This window comes from Sarcophilus harrisii, chromosome 4, assembly GCF_902635505.1.
Source record: "Sarcophilus harrisii chromosome 4, mSarHar1.11, whole genome shotgun sequence".
Taxonomy (NCBI): domain Eukaryota; kingdom Metazoa; phylum Chordata; class Mammalia; order Dasyuromorphia; family Dasyuridae; genus Sarcophilus; species Sarcophilus harrisii.
In genome coordinates this window covers 8,970,070-8,989,186 of record NC_045429.1, presented here as the reverse complement: position 1 = coordinate 8,989,186, position 19,117 = coordinate 8,970,070, and the positions used below count along the sequence as shown (strand labels likewise).

At 36.6% G+C, this 19,117-nt stretch overlaps 1 protein-coding gene across 4 annotated transcripts in view; it reads left to right on the top strand.

Annotated features, from left to right (window-relative positions):
- Positions 1-6,235: 6,235 nt before the first annotated feature.
- The window catches only part of LOC100934782 (methylcrotonoyl-CoA carboxylase beta chain, mitochondrial-like), a 46,239-nt gene continuing 33,357 nt past the window's right edge, over positions 6,236-19,117 (top strand). For 2 of the 4 annotated variants that reach the window (XM_031968901.1, XM_031968900.1), the window contains exons 1-2: positions 6,236-6,716; positions 14,712-14,905. In XM_031968901.1, coding sequence (XP_031824761.1) covers positions 6,394-6,716; positions 14,712-14,905 — 517 coding nt within the window. In that variant the 5' untranslated portion in view covers positions 6,236-6,393. The remainder of the gene's footprint in view (positions 6,717-14,711; positions 14,906-19,117) is intronic. The other 2 variants (XM_031968899.1, XM_023501654.2) reach the window with 2 other exon arrangements.

Sequence of the window (19,117 nt, the reverse complement as noted above, 5' to 3'; positions counted from 1 at the left end):
TTAAATTTTAAACCAGTGGTTCTCAAAGTATGGTGTAGAGAATCCTGGGGATCTCTGAAATCCTTTTAGAGGGTCTACAAATTCAAAAATAGTTTTTATTTCCAATATGGTAAATGTCTATAAATATAATCCAGATAAACAAAAATGCTTTGGAGAGATCCTCAATCATTTTTAATAGGATAAAGATACTGAAAACAAAAGTTTGAGAATCACTAGTTTAAATCTATGGAACAAGATGTCTTTCACAAATTAAGCTCATCACCTCCAATTTCACCACCTCCTTTAAGTTTCTCTTTCCTTTGATTGGATGGCTTTCTTTATAAATAAGGCAGGAACTAGATTTAGCTTACTACTCTCTGTATCTGTTACTCTTCCTGATTTCAACTCCACAGACCAAGATGTCCCCAAGGTAGGTACTCCCTGATCTTCCCCCCTTCCTCGCCCTATCCATCCTTTTTATTCATTATCTTCCTCCATTAGGCTGTAAGGCCCCCAAGGACAGAGGCTGTTTTTCTTTTTATTAAAATTAATAAATTCCCCAGTATAAAGTGCCTGGCACAGAATAGGTACTAAAACACACACACACACATTTCTTTTCGACTAGATTGGATCTTTTTTATTCATGTTTTCAGGTTATCTAATAATTCTTAAATTACCTTTCCTTGATCTGTTTTCTAGGTCAGTTGTTTCTGCTATGAGATTTTTTCATTTTTCATCTTAGTTTTCCCCAGTCTTTTTACTTTGTTTTATACTTCTTATTGCCTCATATAACCATTAGTCATTTTGAATTTGTTATGATTTTTAGGGTATTTATTTTTTGGGTAAGACTTCATACTTTTTTCCAAGTTGTTAATTCTTTTTTTTTTCTATAGCTCTTGTTTTTTCCCCCTTCCCTACCTTTGATTTTTAAAAATAATAGCAAAGATAATTTTCAACATTCATCCTTGCAAAACCTTGTATTCCAATTTTTTCTCTCTCCCTTTCCCCATGCCTTCCCCTAGCAAGCAAGTAATCAAATATTTTTCATTTCATTTTTAAGACAAATTTTAATTCTTTAAAAATTCTTGTATCATATCTCTCAGGAATTCTAGCTAAATTTGTGCCCAGACTGTGTTTTTATTATGAGGCATTGCTTGTAGATGGTTTTGAGTCATGCTTTTCATCCGAGTTTGTGTCTTAAGCAGCCTTATCAACATCAATGCTCTTTATGGTAGGATTTTTGTTGTTGTTGTTGTTGTTTGATCAGTGTTTCAACCTGCTTCCTAATTTCAGCTTTATTTTAGGACCATCTCCTGTGCATTTTTGGACTGCATATGAATGAGCTTGTGCTATTTGGTTGTTCTGCTGCTTTTTGGGGGTGTTGAGGATTATTCTATTCCAGAATCTAAGATACAACTCAAGATGGAAACATACAGATTTTTTAACTTGTCCAAAGATGTGTGATCCAGAGCAAAATTTGATCACTCCTGATTGAGATCCAAGTCTGAGCTACACACCTATAGTCTTGTCCCTGATTAGCATTTCAGTAGACTGTTGCTAGCCTCAGTCAGTATCAGTTAGCTGGAAAGCTTTTTAGGCTCCAAATGACAGTCCGTCAGGCTTTCCTTTGGCCTAGGGCTCTGCCCTGTTTATTAGGCTAAGTTTTAGCAAAGGCTAAAATTTAGTACCCACTATTTTCCTGGGGTCAAAGCCACATAAGTACACTTGGGTGCTCAGGAGTCTGGGGCCATGACCTCAATCAGGAGACAACCCTTTGGTGCAGTCCCCTATTCAGTTCACCTTCAGATCTAAGTCCCAGAACTGGACAGCAAATGCCAGAGTGGCCCATTGACACCGGTTCCTGAATTTGTCACAGAATCTTGGCCCTCCTGTGTAGGTTTGAAGTCATTTTTTTACCTGGCTCATTCTCATTCATTTCCTTCCTGTTGGAAGGCTCTGCTTGGCAGGTGGCAGCCAGATCCCCTCTTCCCACCACAGACCTCTCTCTTTGCCTCACTACATTGAACTGGGTTGGAAATGTGACTCACTGTGATTGGTTTTTCTTCCATCTCCCCAGATCAGAACTTGGTCTGGTACATTTTACACTTTCTAGACTCTTGTGGAAGAGGCAAATTGGGAAGCTAAGCTATACTTCTGCTTTGCCATCACATCTCTGGCTCAGACTGGCTGCCACTTATTTTTCAAACTCCATAGACTTAACTTGGGGGGAAGAAGCTTGACTTTAGAAAAGGTAAGGAGACGCAGAAAATAGGCATGATTAAGAGCAGGTGGAACCATCAGAAAGGAGCTAGCTTAAGTTTCCAGAGGTTGTAGCAGCTTGATCTGGACTAGAAACCAGAAAGTCCTGAGTTGAAGACCTGTCTATGGCCCCTACTGGCTGTTATCATGGGTAAATGACAATTTCTTAGTGTTCCAGATAATTCACTGAGATTATGATCAGCAGAGCAGGTGCTAAATTTCATTGATAGTATTTACTCATGGGGAATTCCTTGTGATAATGAAGCTATAGGTTTTATGCAAACACACATATACTTATATGTGTTGTATAGCAAATATACATACATGCATATATATGCACACCTATATTAATATGTAAATACACACATACATATATAGATTTCCAAGGTTATTTTATTTTTTAAAATAGCTTTTTATTTACAGGTTATATGTATGGGTAACTTTACAGCATTGACAATTGCCAAACCTCTTGTTTCACTTTTTCCCTCCTTCCCACCAACTCCCTTCCCCAGATGGCAGGATGACCAGTAAATGTTAAATATATCAAAATATAAATTATATACACAATAAGTATACATGACCAAACCGTTATTTTGCTGTACAAAAAGAGTCGGACTCTGAAATATTGTACAATTAGCTTGTGAAGGAAATCCAAAATGCAGGTGGACAAAAATAGGGGGATTGGGAATTCAATGTAATGGTTTTTAGTCATCTCCCAGTCCAAGATTATTTTAGAGATTTCTCCCAGGTTCTGGGAATCTAAGGAGAGGGGAGATGACCTCTTGTTTTAGGGAAATTCTTGTCCAATAGGGTTTGATGTCCCTTCTGAGTCTGGAATGCTATGACTCTATGACATTGATGGTCTAAACCAGACCCTGAAAGTTGGTAGTCATAGTTTATGGGTCCCTACTACAGGGATTTTGTGAAATCATAGATGCCCTGATTAAAAAATCAGGGACAGCTAGAGAGAACATGAACACGGAGTCCAGAGCCAGGAAGACCCAAGTTCAAATGTAACCTTAGACACTTACAGTTATGATCCTGGAAAATCATTTGTTTGCTTCAGTTTTCTCAATTGTAAAATGGGGCTAATATTCTTCCCCAGGTTGTTGTCAGGATCAAATGAAATAGTAATTGTAAAGAGCTTAGTTAGCAAACTGTTTGGCACATGGCAGGTGCTTGATAAATGCTCATTTCCTTCTTTCCTTTTAGAAATGGTTCAAATGCCAGAGCGATAACACTGATTTGATGTTTCCTTTCATGCAATTCAGGAGGAAACATTACTGATCCTTCTGCTAGAAGGTAAACTGCTTGAAGGAAGGAATTTTTTTTTTTCTTTTTGGCTCCAGCAGTAGTGGCTTGGCACAGTACTTCATACACACAGTGCCTCATAAATGCGTATTGAGTTAAATTAAGTTGGCCTTGCAGCCACAAATTTAACGTCATCGCCACACAGATCTGGGATTGCATTCTAGTATAATCCTTTCAATTTAACGTGAGGAAAGCGGGCCCAGAATGTTCTTCAAGGTTCTAGGGGCAAGAAGCAGAAGGAAAGAACTTTCCTTTTGACACTAGGCTCAGGACTTTTCTTCTGGAAAGGCCATCTCTACTGTCTCTCACTTTTTTTCCTGATGTTTTTAATAATTTGGTCTTAAAATCTCATTGTAGCCCTTGGCTCTTTGCTCTATATCTCACCGTGGCCTTTATCCAAAAGCAACACAATTCTAATCTCAGTGTTTGAACAAGATTAACAGGAGGGAATGAGTCTGGCTTCGTTCTAAGGGTTGTATCCAATGGAAATGGAATGGCCTGAGGAGGCCTTGATTCTGAATGACAAAATGATCCCATGGCAGGCCTGTTACACGAATAACTAGGCCACATCGATTGACATATAGGTACATTTCTACATGCACATATCTGGGACCCCAGAGTCTGATCATCTGTATTCTCAGTGTGTGGCACTAAGTACCTTTTAATAAGTGATGGTAAGCTAACCTTACTCCTTGATTGATAGGACACAGTGACCTAAGACAAAGCAGTCTTAGCAGGTAAGGGGAGGGACTGAGCACTCGATTTGGAAAGAATGGAATTTAAGGGGCAATGTTCTGGGATTGATTTATAATGGAGGCTAGAAAGTCATCAAGTTCAACTCTCTTGTTTTATCCATAAGGAAACTAAAGCCCAGAAGGAACAAGTAAGTGATGGTGCTTGGCTAGCAAGTTATATCCACCAGCAGGATAGAAACAGCAGAGCTTAACATGTCTTTGGTAGGATGGATTACAGGCCTTCCTCGGAGGCCTTGTGAGTTTGCTTCCAGTTCCAAAATTCCAAATTATCCCGATGTGATAAAATAAATATTGCAATAAAGCGAGTCATGATTTTTTTTTAATTTTCCAGTGCATTTAACAATTCTAGTTATATTATACTATAGTCTATTAAATGGACAGTAGTATGTATAGGGAGGTGTATATTTTAATTAAAGATACTTTGTTACTAAAAAAAATGCTAGCCATCATCTGAGCCATCAGTGAGTCATAACCGATTTCTTGCTTTGCTGTTGGCTGTTGATTGATCAGGGTTGTGGTTGCCGAAGATTGGGGTGGCTGCATCAACTGGCTGCTGGTTGGTAGTATTTTACCCACAGTAGAACTTCCTTCAAAATTGGAGTCTCCTGTCCCTGGAGAGGCCTTGATTCTGAACAACAAATGGCCCCCATAGCACACTTGTCACACATTGACCACATCCATGTATCTTTGGGTCCTTGGTGGTAAGCTGTGCTTAATGATTTGATATTCAACTTAAGCAAGAATTACGTAAAACATTAATACGTGTCTAACTCTGTTGGGCCTTGAGAGACTAATGAAGTCCCAAGAGCAGTTATTATCTAGAGAGCTATGGTGGTGTTGAGGCCGGCTCCATCAGACTGCTTTTGGACAGTGACATGGGTAGATTGGAGGAAATCTGGGGTGTGGTCTTAGGACTCTCAAGAGAGATGTGCCTTAGTGTGTGAAGAACTGACTTTGGAATTAGCAGCAGTTGTCCTTGGCACATCCTGACCATGGGAACCTTCAAGTTACCAACCTTTCAGCGCTCCAGGCAGTTTGCTAAGACTAGCATTTGCAAAGCAGGTTGTCTCTGAATGTCTGAAGGTGTTTCTTCATTGGGAGATCCCAGGTCTGGTCCTCAAATAGAAAAATTTAGAAGGTTGTTTTCTCAGAACAACTCTGGTGGCTGCAGATTTCCCCATCACTGGTCTTTGAGGAGAGGCTGAAAGATGAGATGTTGTAGGGAGATTCTTGGCAAGTTCATTCCCCTTCTGCATCTGAGATGTTCTGTGAGATCAATGATCTGACAATTTTTATTCTCGCTTTATAGTTGGCTAAGAGTGGCACAAGACTGACCATTGACTGCATTATTGGAGGGAAGTGTCCACATCAATCAGGTTGTTGTTTCTTTGGTATATAGCAGATGGAGAAACTAAGATTCAGAGGTGGAGCAACTTGCCCAGGATCATAAGCCAGTCATGGTCAGAGTCCGGGATCTGAATCCAAAGTCTCACTTTGAGACCAGTGGTCTTTCCCACTATATAACCTTGCTTTTCTGAAGGTGGATATAAAGAACCCAAACTATAAACTGAAACTGAGGGAGAATCAAGGCAAGGAGAGGCCATAAGTATGTGGGAAAGTGCCTTGGAGATGGGAGACACAGTTGGCCTTGGAGATCCCCCCTTTTTCACTAAGACAAGGTGTATTCTCTGCTCTTGAGATCCATCTTTTAAAAAAGAACCTTTCTTTTTATGAACTTAATCATCAAACATTTTAACATAATGAAGAAGAAAAAAGAAATCTGCATATGAAACCATGAAATTTGATCATATACATTCTTCCTTCCTTCCTTCCTTCTGGTTATTGGACAGAAGCTCCCAGAGAAAAAAGCCTAGACAATTGCACAACTGGGTACATAGCTGGAATCTGACTGTCTGGAATCCTCTAGACAGGGAACTAAACAGACCTGACCCCTTGGACTTTGGACAGATCAGGAACTGGGATAAGGGCTGAGTAGTGATCCTGCCATCCAGGGCTAGGGCTGAGTGTGCCCTGCTCTCTTCCAAGTTGCAAGTTTCTCAGATATTTCCTGTGATTCCCCACAGGTATCATGTGGATATTTATTCTCCCGAAGAAGCCGTTCTTCAATGTTAATATCCATTTGTTTCCAAGACTAGCAAGAGCTCACATCTATACCCTGATGTCTCAATGGCAGAAGAAGACCTCAGTCCAGAAGAATTCCCAGGTGCTGGGTGCCACACAGTTTAGGAGATTGGCTGACCTCCCCGAAGACAATGCTGTGCCTACTTCTGCTTCAAAGAGTAGAAAATCCAAGGATAAATGGTCCTTTCCTGTATTAGATGGAAGGATTCATCAGGGACACAATGATACAACTGAAGCAAACCTGAGAAACAGTGAAGCTTGTATTCAGAGGTAATGAGCTACTCACTAAGATTACCAAGGGGTTTTCAGCTCAAGGAGAAATGATTATTATTTATATGTAGTCCAGAGGGTCCACAGAACTGAGTTAAAACCATATTTACTTGCCTTCTAAAAAAGCTAATAATTATGATAATAATGATAGTAATATAAAAGATCAGGGGGAAGAAGACCCAAAGAAAAATCCCCTGTTCTTTTCTTTTTTTTACAGCAAATATACTTTTAATATATTTCACTCCACTCCAATCTTCTCTACTCCAATCTAATTCCAAACAAATCCCCTTCTATCTTAACCAAGCCAAACCAATTCAGCAAGCAATTACTAAGTTTACAATTCCTGCAAATCATTGTCTTGGGTATTAGAAATATTAAGGTAAAAATAAAATGTTGTTCAGTTGCATCTGATTCTTTATGACCCCATCTGAGGTGGGTTTTTTTTTTTTTTGGCAAAGACACTGGAATGACTTGCCATTTTCTTCTCTAGCTTAATGAGGAAACTGAGGCAAACATGGTTAAGTAACTGGCTCAGGATCGCACAGCTGCTAAGTGTCCAAGGCTGAATTTGAATTCAGTATTCCTGATCCAGGCCCATGATTTTATCCACTATGGTGCTCCCTAGCCACTTTGTATCCCTATAAGGGATACTAAGGCAAAACTGAAAATTCCTGTCTTCCAGAAGTTTCCAGTTTACTGGGGATACAACAGTTATACAAATTATTTAGATACACATACATAGAATTTATTATTTTATATTATAACACATACACACATATGTAATAGCTAAAAGAAGAAGGAGAGAATGGTAATAACTATAGGGAAGGCTTCCTGAAGGAGGTGGAAAGAAGCTGAAGATCATACAAAATGGAGGTAAGGAAGGAGACCATTCCAGAGAGCCAACATAACTCATTTGGAGGTAAGAGGTGGAGGCTAAGTCTGAGCTTCACTGGAACATAGTCTGTGGGAAGGGGAATAAAGCTCAATAACCCAGATTGTGAAGGGCTTTAAGTAGTGATGGGAAATTTGAGTTTTATTCTAGAGATAATAGGGAGCCACTGAGGGTCCTTGAGAAGGGAAGTGCCATGGTTAGACCTGTGTTTAGAGAAGATTTTTTTAGTCACTTGTTGGAAGGATGTTAATATTCTACTTCGCTGTTCTTGGATCCAGCTGGGTAGGCTGGCTTCTCGCTGGCCACTTACCTAATTTCTGCTAGACTGCTTTCTGCTTTTACTAGTGTTCCACAGGCTAACCTTTCTTTCTTCAAAAGCTCTGCATTCTCCTTGTTGCCTCTCAGAACTTCTTGTTTCTCCCAAGCCGAGCTCCAGTATCACCATTACGTGAACTTGCTGGTGCCTCTTCGATGACCTGTTTGCTTTATATATAGTCTCTATTCCTTGTATATAAGAGGTGATTTGATGATAGGATTATACTCCTTGAGGGCAGATGCAATTTTACTTATGTCTATCCCCACAGAGTAGCACAGAGTCCCAATAGGCTCCTGACTCCCAATAGGCATTTAATCCTTGCTGCTATTGATTGATGGATTGGAAAGGGGGGAGACTGAAAGCAGGATGCTCTCCAGGAATGGATGGAAAATACTGAGGGGCTGACGTAGGGTGGTCAGCTGACTGAAGATGTGTGGGAGTAGAGAGAAGAGGGGTGAGTTTGAGAGAGGCAGAGGTGCAAGTGAGCAGATTTGGTCATGGATTGACTGTGGGGGATGAGGGAGAGGAATCGGGTAGGAAGGTGCAGACTTCAGGACTGAGTGAGCAGTTGCTGTTCTGGACTGGTGGAGAGTCTTCATGTCATGGATGGAACCTGCTGTACTTACCTCTAGTTCACTGACTGATAAATATTCTCTACACAGAGTGAAAATGTCTAGTCCTCATGGATAAAACTGCAAAATTGCTAGTATGGGGGGGGGAGGGAAGAGGAGAGGAAAGGAGAAGGGAACAGGGAGAGAGAGAGACAGACACAGAGATGGAAAGAGACAGAGGGAGAGACAGAGATAGAGAAAGAGACAGAGAAACAGACAGATAGAAATAGACGCAGACAGACATATACACACAGAGAGAAATAGAGAGACAGACAGACAGAGGTAGATAGACACAGACAGACAGACATACACAAAAAGAGAGAGACAGAGACACAGAAATGGAGAGAGACGCACAAACGGACATAGAGACATAGACATATGTAGAGACAGTGACATGTTAACTTTTTATTATATCCATGTACCCCATTTTGTTTGAAAATTTCCCAATTGTCGGGCATGGACTTTGTTTCCAGTTCTTTGTTATCACAAAAAGGGCTTCTATAAATATATGGGGATTTACTTCTTATCAATGATTTCCTTATAGCATAAGCCCAGTAATGGAATTATCATTGGGATAATTTCAAATTGCTTATCAAAATAGTTATATTCATTTACAAGTTTACCAATAATGCACTAGTATGCCTATCATTATATAACCCTTCCATTATTGACTATTCTTATCTTTTTAAATTTTTTTGCCAATTTTCAATATGTGAGCTGAAAATTCAAGGTTGTTTCAATATATATTTCTCTTATTACTTTTGTGATTTGTGAATATTCTTTCATATAGCTATTAACAGTTTGCAATTCTTCTGAGAACTGTTTCATATCCTTTGGCCACTTTTCAAGAATGACTTTAACATTTATGTTATATAAAGATATACGTACACACATATATGTATATAATACATATTGTTTTTATATCTTAGATAAAATATTCTTATCAGAGAATTTTGATAAAGAAATTTCCACCCCGATTTCTTTAAACTACTTCTCTTTTTATCCTTGGTGCGTGTGTGTGTGTGTGTGTGTGTGTATGTACAGCTTTTCAGTTATATGTAATCAAACTTACCTGCTTTATCTTTTTGTAATTGCCATTATCCTGTGTTTAGTTAATACATTTACTCATAACTGTGAGAGATAATTGGAAGATCAAGTATTTTATGTATGTTCTTTATTATGAAGGCTATATATCCATTTAGAATATATTGTGAAATTTGGTTTCAGGGATAAGTTATACCTAATTTCTGCTAAACTACTTTCTGCTTTTACTAGCAGTTTTTTACCAAATAGGGAATTCTTTCCTAAGTAACACATTTTTTTTGGTTTATTGAAATGATGAATTATTGAATACTATTGTTCTTATTTGCTTATCTAATCTGCCCTGATTTTTTTTTAACCAATGCCAGATGATTTTGATTGCTGCTTTATGATGCAGATTGACAACTGGAAATGCTATTTTTCTTTCAGTCATAATAAGTTTAAATTAAAAAAAATTTACGTGTCTTTTTCTTATAAAAATTGTATTCATTTCACTTCAATCATGACTTTCAATCATGGCTCTTATATTTTTTAGTCCTTTACTCTATTCCTTTTATAATTAAAACTTCTAAGGTATCTATTTTGAATTCCTTCCTCAATTCCTTCTATATTGTTGCTCCACATATCTTTACTTGTGTTCTTTCTCCCTTTTTCTGTTGTACCTCACTTCTTAGAAGCATTAAATACTATGGGTTATTACCCATAGGATATCTCTATTGAGGAGACATTCTCCAATGATAGAAAATTTGTATCTGTAATTGTGTAATCCGTTATTAACCTTTACTCTCCTTAAGATAATTTTTCTCTATTTTCTTGAAATCTCCTCTACTGGGTATCAGTTGCCCCTAAGAATTCTGATTTCTTATTCTGAGGCAGGATGAGTGGTCCTTGAAACACCAAATTCCTGCAAATCATATCCATATATTTCTCCTTTCATACAAAATTTCTCTTCTTGGATAGGAGCATTTACCAGTGTAACCCTTGCCGCCATTAAAACAGGATTTCTCCACTTTTTTACCCCCCCCCCCATTTCAATCTCTCTCGCATTCTTCTGTAGGATCTAACAACAATTGCTAACATTTATATAGCATTTACTATGTGCCAGACATTGTGTTGAGTGTTTTATACTTACCTCATCTGTTCTTCACTACAACTCTGGAGGTAGACTACTATTTTCCCATTTTGCAGATAAAGAAACTGAACAAATTGAAATTGAATGACCTGTACAGGATCAAATAATTAATAAAGATTTGAAGCCAGATTTGAATTCAGGTCTTCCAGCCCTGATGTTAGCTGATCTAGCTATTCTGTTTAGGAAAAACTAGTAGTGTTTATCTACTTTCCATCTGTTGCTCTGCCTAGGATAAGTTCATCACTTCTAATCACACCAACAAGCTATTAACTCAAGCCTTAACTGAAACCATCTCAATCTTCTCTTTCCTTTAATTGTAGGCCTAGAGGTTATCAACTGTCAGAGACTGGAGAGAAAATGCAGAAATCTGACTCTCAGTTCATTCCACTTTACACCTGCCATTCTTCCTGTTTCCAACTCCACAAAGCAAGATTTTCCTCCTTTCCCTATCTTCTTTTGTGTTTTCTCCCATTAGATTGTAAGCTCCTTAAGGACAGGGTCTTATCTTTCTTTTTATTAATAATATCCCCAGGACTTAGAACAGTGACTGGCACATAGCAGGTATTTAATAAATGCTTTTTAAGTTGGATTGGATTTCCTTCTTTGTTAGCCTTTGATTTTATTAGGGTATATCACACATTTTCCCATCTTCCTCTCTCTCTTTTACTAATGTCTGATGCTGCATATGTTATATTTTGGGTTTGTTTCTCCCCAAGCATTTCTCTCTGACTTCTGTTTTCACCCTTGTTTTCCTGTGTGCATTTAGAAAGAAATCTCTTAATGGCATATCTGTTATTTTGTTGTTGTCATTATTGGTTGCTGTATTTGTTTACCTTTCTTATATATCTGTTGGTTGAAATATTTGAAAATTGAATAAGTACCTCAGGTCTGGTTTTCTTTTAAGAAATGTTTCAAGTGCCTCCTTTTATTGAATAGTAATTTTTTTCTTAACTTGGGTTCCTTTGCTTTTCAGAAAACATTAATCTATTCTCTACTGTGGTTTCTGGTGGGTAAAGAATAGTTGTTTTGTGTTGTCTGAAATTCATTTCCTGTATTTTTGAAAGTCTTCCTCCTTGTTATTTTCAGGATTTGTTGTTTGTGGTTAAATTTAACCACTATACATCTTGGAGTTTGTAGTATACGTTTCTTTTTCCTCTCAAGGTGATTTGTGAATTATTTTGTTTTGTACATCCAAAAATTCCAGGAAAGTCCTTGTATTATTTTTTGCATTGTGGTATTCAGGCTTTTTATATTGCTTTATTCTAGTAGACTGATAATCCTTAAGTGGTCTCTATATATCCTGTCTTTGGGATCAATATGTTTTGCTTCTAAATGTGATTGTTTTATTTCAAAGGTTTTGCTTTTTTGTTGATCTTCTTCCAGATTATCCTTTACCTATGGGTATTGAATCCCCACATCTTTCCATCACTCACTAATTCTTTGTCCTTAAGTTCTCTGGGTACTATTCTGCTGACCAAGCCTGTGCAAACTTTTCCCCTTTGCTATTCCACACGGGGAGCAAAGAGAGATAGAGTTGTACTGTGTTGCAATTGTATATATTGGCTAGTACCAGCTATTCTGGAATATTATGAGAAGAGAGTAAGAAGATATTGAGTAAGCACATCAGAAGCTATTGATTAACTTTCTTTTCTCCTACTGTAAGGAATCATTCCCTATTTGGTTTCTTGGTGTCCTAGAACATGTTGTTGTTGGTTAGTCAATTCAGTTCTATTCAACTCTGCATTTGGCATTTTCCTGGCAAATGTTCTGGAGTGGTTTGCCATTTCCTTCTTTAGCTTAGGTTACAAATAAGGAAACTGAAGCAAATAGAGTTAAGGGACTTGTTGAGGGTCTTACAATGAGTAACTGTTTGAGGTCAGATTTGAACTTGGGAAGATAAGTTTTCCTGACTTCAGGCCCAGAACTCTATCCACTGTATCATTTGAGTGCCCTGTCCTAGATCACGAAGTCAGTTAAATTTGTTTTACCTCTTCTACATAATTAATGTTATAAAATTTTTGAGAGCTTGATAATTTAGAAGTCAATGTTTAGTCCTGCATACTACATTATTCTTATTGGTTTAACACAAGACAATTTATTCTCCACCCATCAGAAATCACAACTTCAAACTGAATGTTATTTAAAGAGAAAAAGAGCTCAAGATACATCCCAATGGGATATGGTCTGTGAAAATGAACTAAATAATCAATGAGAAAAGATGGGTGTTCAGTAATAAAAGCACTTGAAACATCAGTACTTGTCAAGTGTTTTATTTTAACTTTTTTTTTTTTTTTTAAACTGGGTCTCCATATTTGCTCAGACTGGAAGTGTAATGGCACTCACAGGCCCAAACCCAACACTGATAATCAAGAAGTTTATCTTGGTCATCCTGCCATCTAGGGGAGGGGGTGGGGGGGGTAAGAGGTGAAAAATTGGAACAAGAGGTTTGGCAATTGTTAATGCTGTAAAGTTACCCACGTATATATCCTGTAAATAAAAGGCTATTAAAAAAAAGATTAAAAAAAAAAGAAGTTTATCTTACTGTGTTTTTCTACTTTGGTCTGTTAATTCTTCAGTAGGCAGTCTAGAGGTCATTGACTTCATAGGATTTATCATATTGGTGCTAGAATTAATGCTTTAGTCCTATTAAAGCTCAGTACTCTTGCACTCGAGTAATCCAATCCATCAGTCTACTTTTACTGTTGCCTTGTCTAAAATCATATTTGCATAATTGCCTTTTTTTGTGTTAGTATGAAGCAAAATATAGTTTAGCCCCACATCTTGATCTTTTTGTTTCAAGTGAGTTTCTTGTAAATAATATGTTGTATTTTGTTTTCGAATCCATTCCATTAACTTCTTCCATTTTATAGGGGAGCTCGTCCCATTCACATTCAGTTATGATTGTTAAATGGTTTCTTTCCCTTCATTCTTTTCTCTTATACTTTATCTTCTCTATACTTTTCTTTCCCTATTTCAATTATTAATTTCCCTTTTCTTCTTAACCTTATCTTCACTATCCCCTTTCTAAACTTGTTTTGCTTATGACCACTCCCTCACTAAATCTACCCACTGTCTTATTTACCCTTTTCCCTATTTTTTTTCTATTTGTATCTCTGTTGAGTTAAATGTATTTTATATGAAACTCTGTATGCATGTGTATGTTTGTGTGTTCTGTGATCAACTTGGATAAATGTAAATTAAAAGTAATACCTGCTATTCCTACATCTTTTCTATTGGCATATAGTTCTACTCATACAATCCAATTATGTGTTTTAATAAGTTCCTCTATCTTTTTCTCCCATATTCCTTTATTGCCTCCTCTCTCCCTGCATTTTATTTTTTTCATACATTTTCAAAATATAACTATGTATGTGTCTTCTATCTCAATTAACTACTTCTCTGACTCCCTAAGAAATTAGTGCTCTTAAAGAGTCCCTTTTAATATTCTTCATCTCCATGAGAAGTTAAATATCCCATCTCTACTTTACAACTACACCTTGGTTTATTTTCTCATCTAAAATATACAAATGATCTCCTCCAAAGTAACCTCAGCTTTGTGCAACACTGGAGTAATGGAAAAGAAAAAGAAATGATTTGGAGACAAATTATCTGGGCATGAGTCCATCTTTTGATGTTTACTCCCTGTGTAACCCGGTCAAGTCACTTAAATCTTTCTGAGCCTCAGTTTCCTCATGTGTAAAAAGGGGAGATCAGATTCGATATTCTCTTAAGTCTCTTCTACCTCTAAATCTATGACTCTATAATTAGACTGGAGCCTGCTTTCTGGGTCACTAACCCAAATCCTTCCTCAAGGTGATAATATTCATAGAACTAACCTCATGGTGTTGTGAAAATTAAGGGAAGAAATGCAGATAAAGTGTTTTATAATCTTCAAAGCATTGTGCAAATTTCTGTAATAGTAATAATAATAATGACAATAACCAAGATGCTAAAATTTTAAAAATACATTGTCACAGATCCTTTATCATCTTTTGGAAAGCAGATATTTAGAGTTACTTGGAAAAGTCTGCCAAAGAAAAGAAAAGGACATCCTAAGACACATTCGAGACAACCATAAGCTATTGGCCCGTGACCGTCTCAGGCTGGTTCTAGATGATGACAGCTTCTTTGAGCTTTCCCCGCTGGCTGGCTATGATTTATCCTATGGTACAATCTCAAATGCTGGCTGTCTCACTGGTGAGTTGAAAAGGCTAATTCTCATTTGTCTCTATTGGGAAATCTGGGCTCTTGCTCTGCCATCTTGCCTGAGCCAGGGTTCAAGTTGCAACATAACAAGTACTATTCAACTTCAAGTTGAAGATAGGGAAGTAGTGGTTATTTCTTCAATTTTCTTGGTGTTTTAGATCACTAGTTATATACTTGGTTTCTTGGGAAGGATTTATATATTTTTTTATTGAGCAAATTATTTAAGACCTTGACCAACAGCAGTTAATGAACTAGGTTAGTTGAATCTAATGCATTAACACAACTAGACCAAGCTTTCTAAAAAAGCTACTCTTTTTTTCCCCCCATGTAAGGCCTTATTTTTGTATTCTCAATTGTCTTTTAATAGAGGAGTGGTAGAAGCTATTGATTTTCAGTCAAAAACGTCATCAGAAAACAGCAAACCCCACTCTCTGAAGCCATCAGTAGGAATGCTCACACTCCATGGGGATACATCCCTAAGATTCTTCCAAACTAAATTCCACACTCTGTAACCTCATCGCATTGACTGGGAAACTCAATAGATCTAAGTCTCTAAAGACTATGGGAGTTGTTTTCCTAAACAACTTGGAAAGAGAAGAAGCCATTGAGGGAGTGAAGATGGAGAAAAGAGGCAGTTTTAAATATCTCTGAAAAGGAATTCAAAGGAAGAAGCAAGAGAGAGTTGGAGAGAGAGAAATATCTTCAGCAGCCACAGATGAAATAGTCTTCCCAGGAGACAGATTCTTTAAGTCCTTTTAAACATTAATTTATTAATTAATTTTACAAATGCTAAGTCTTACAGGGGCTGGAGCTTCTGCCTTTCCCCAGCCCACCACTTATCTTATTAAGAGAATCCATCAGAGATCCATCTGATTTAAGACTACTTAGAGAAATAGCTCACTCTGATTCTCCTTTATGTTTTATCACCACATACAACTGATGGGATGATCTGTTGCTAAGAGTTTCTCAGCTATTTAAAATTTTGTGTACTGGGTAATTTGCATTTTTGACAAGGACTTAGTAGATAAAAATAAGATAATTTTAATGATGTCCTGCCTAGATGTTTTTGTTATAGAAAGTTGGAGAGGGAGGAGAAAATATGGATAATTGATTATACAAATTTCAAATGAAGGAAAGAATATCTTCCCAGATTGTTCACTGGCAGATTTCCTCAGAGCAATTTTATAAATTTTATTTATAATCTGCATTTTTAAGCTTCCTAGTTTTGTGAACAAAAGAAACCATGTAGAATTGGGACCTTTGACTCGGACCCAAATTCTTATGAACCAATGTCTCCAAAAATATAGATGACTTTTTTTTTTTTCCCAGTGGCCTTTGGACTTTTCTTAAACTTCCAAAGTGGGGAAAGGAGAATAAGGACTTTAAGGGAAGGTCATAACCTCAGCAGGGCTGTAGTGGGTAGAGATGGGCATGATTTATTCCTGACATATCTCCTTAAAGTGAGAGATATGGGACAAAGAGTACCCTTTCTACAAACTATTCTCTATAATGATGTCTACTAGATATTGTATGTATCTAGGGAATGTATGTGTATGTTTACATGCACATGTATGTATAGTCTAGATGTCTATATAATGCACATGTAGCTGTATAGATGTTTATATCCACAACATAACACATACATATGTACATTATAAATACATATACATATATATAGAATGTTATATAATCCTTGAACTGAATGGCATTATGACATGCATTGTGACAATATTCATAACCATATTTTATGTATTATAAATACATCTAATTTTTTATCATAGCTTTTTATTTACAAGATATATGCATGGGTAATTTTTAAGCACTGATCCTTGCAAAACCTTCTATTCCAACTTTCCCCCTCCTTCCCTCCACCCCTTCCCCAAGATGGCAGGTAGACCAATACATGTTAAATATGTTAAAGTATATGTTAAATACAATGTATGTATACTTAGCCATTCAGTTATTTTGCTGCACAAGAAAAATCGGACTTAGAAATAAGGCAAAATTCACTTGAGAAGGAAATAAAAAATGCAAGTGGACACAAACAGAGGGATTGGAAAAGCTATGTAGTGGTTCACACTCATTTCCCAGAGTTCTTTTAGTAGGTATAGCTGGTTCTCTTAATTACTGAGTGAATGGAACTGATTTGGTTCATCTCATTGTTGAAGAAATATATACATCTTATTTTGAGGGAAAAAAAGGATCCTCATGATTTAGCCACACACATATATTATCAAAATCATCCAATATATTTATATCTTGAGGAATTTAAAGGATCAGCCTTCAACATATCTAAAAGATCATGAGAAAAATTTGACAATTGAGGCAATATCATTAATTATAAACCCACAGATGCATGTGCCTACTTTCCCATTTCTACAAAATCCTTAGAATAATTGTGTGTGTGATTGTGTGTGTGTGTGTGTGTGTGTGTACACAGACACACAGATGTAGTTATTAGCTAGAGGGGAAGATCTTCGCTCCATCTCAAATCTCCTTTCTGTGTACTTGGTCTAGCATAGGTGATCTTTTCACCTTTATTTCCTTTTGTGCTTCTTGTACATCCTAGTGTTACATGCTATGATGGTAGAATCCAAACATGGTGGATTCGTTTTTATTAAGAGAGGATAATTTATTAAAATGATATTGACTGACCCTTCCTAATTTTAGTTTTCATTTTTTTTCTCCTGGTTTCATTTTAAATGTTCTGAGGATATTATTAACATAACTCGGGAGGTTTATAGTTTACCTAATGTTGAACTGCCCCTGTGATTAATTGGTATTGATACAATCTGGTCAGGGTAAATATATTTACTATTGTCTTTTTTGGTTAATATTTTATTGTATATTTTGTTTCAATATCTTTAATAACATTGGTTAATAATCATTTTTCACTGCTTTATCTCATCATTTTGGTATAATGACCATGCTTATCTCAGAGAAAGATTTTTGAAATGATACCTTTTTTCTTCTATCATCTTTTATAAGATTCTACCAATCAGTTTATATTTAATCTATCACTATCTTTGTGTTCACATCCCTCAGTTTGGCAAGGACAAAAAGTCTTTGCTGACTAAAGTACTTTCTTTGCTTTTGGCCAGTTCGCTTTTTTAATTGTTTTAAATTGGAGAAGCTTCCTCAGGAAATGGTAATACTTCATGCTAATGTCTGTCTTTTGACATCAATAGCTTGTTTAAATAGTTGAGAGTTAGATGCTGTGTCTTCTATTTTGTATCAGTTCTTCTAACTTGGTATTGATTTTTATCTTTGCTTTAAGAAGTGGATAGTCTGATTATATGCAGAGAGACGATTTAGAAATAATCTCCACGTGAATAACCAGTCATCTACTTCTTATTAAGATGGAGTCAGTGTTTGTGTGAGAGTAATTTTATTTTATGCTCACCATACCTAGTACTTTTGACTCTCTGCTTTTAGAAAACACACTGGATTTTTGAACAATAGACCTAAACAAGTCTATAGACTTCTGAAAATCATATTCTTAAACTAAGATATATTTTCTAACATTTTTTTCATTGCCCTTGCCTATCGCTTTCTAGTTTTGCTTTGAAACTATTAAGGATTAGAGGGAAGATCTTAAGAATTCTATATAGAATTTTTCTACCCCCTCATCTTATACCACATATGTTGACATATCAACACATTTTAAGTTCTTTGAAAACCTAGAAGTCCTATACAAATACTTATTATTATTATTATTATTGGAGTAGTCTTTTTTACAATTTTTTTAATAATGAAAACTGCTATATAAGGTAATTACATATCCTATGAAATTCTTTGTTCTTATCTTCAGCAGAGAACCAAGAGTTATTTGGAATTTTTCTTTGTTTCATGGGTTCTCAGGACGAATCTATCATCCAGTGGCCAGACTCCTGGTGATAAGACTCTCCACATTTTATCAGCCAACAAGCATTTATTAAAGGCCTCCTGTGGATAAGGCACTGTGCAAAGCATTAGGGATTCAAAGAAAGGGAAAAAAAATCCTTACATGGTCTCTGTCCTTAATGAGCTCCCAGACCAATGTGGGAAACAATATGCAAAAAATTATATAAAAACAAGTTATAGGTGATCGTCTCAGGAAAAAGGCACTGAGATTCTGGAGGATTGGGAAAGGCTTTTGACCAAAGGTGGGACTTTAGCTGAGATTCAAAGGAAGCTAGAAAGCAGAAGTAAGGAGGGAAAAAA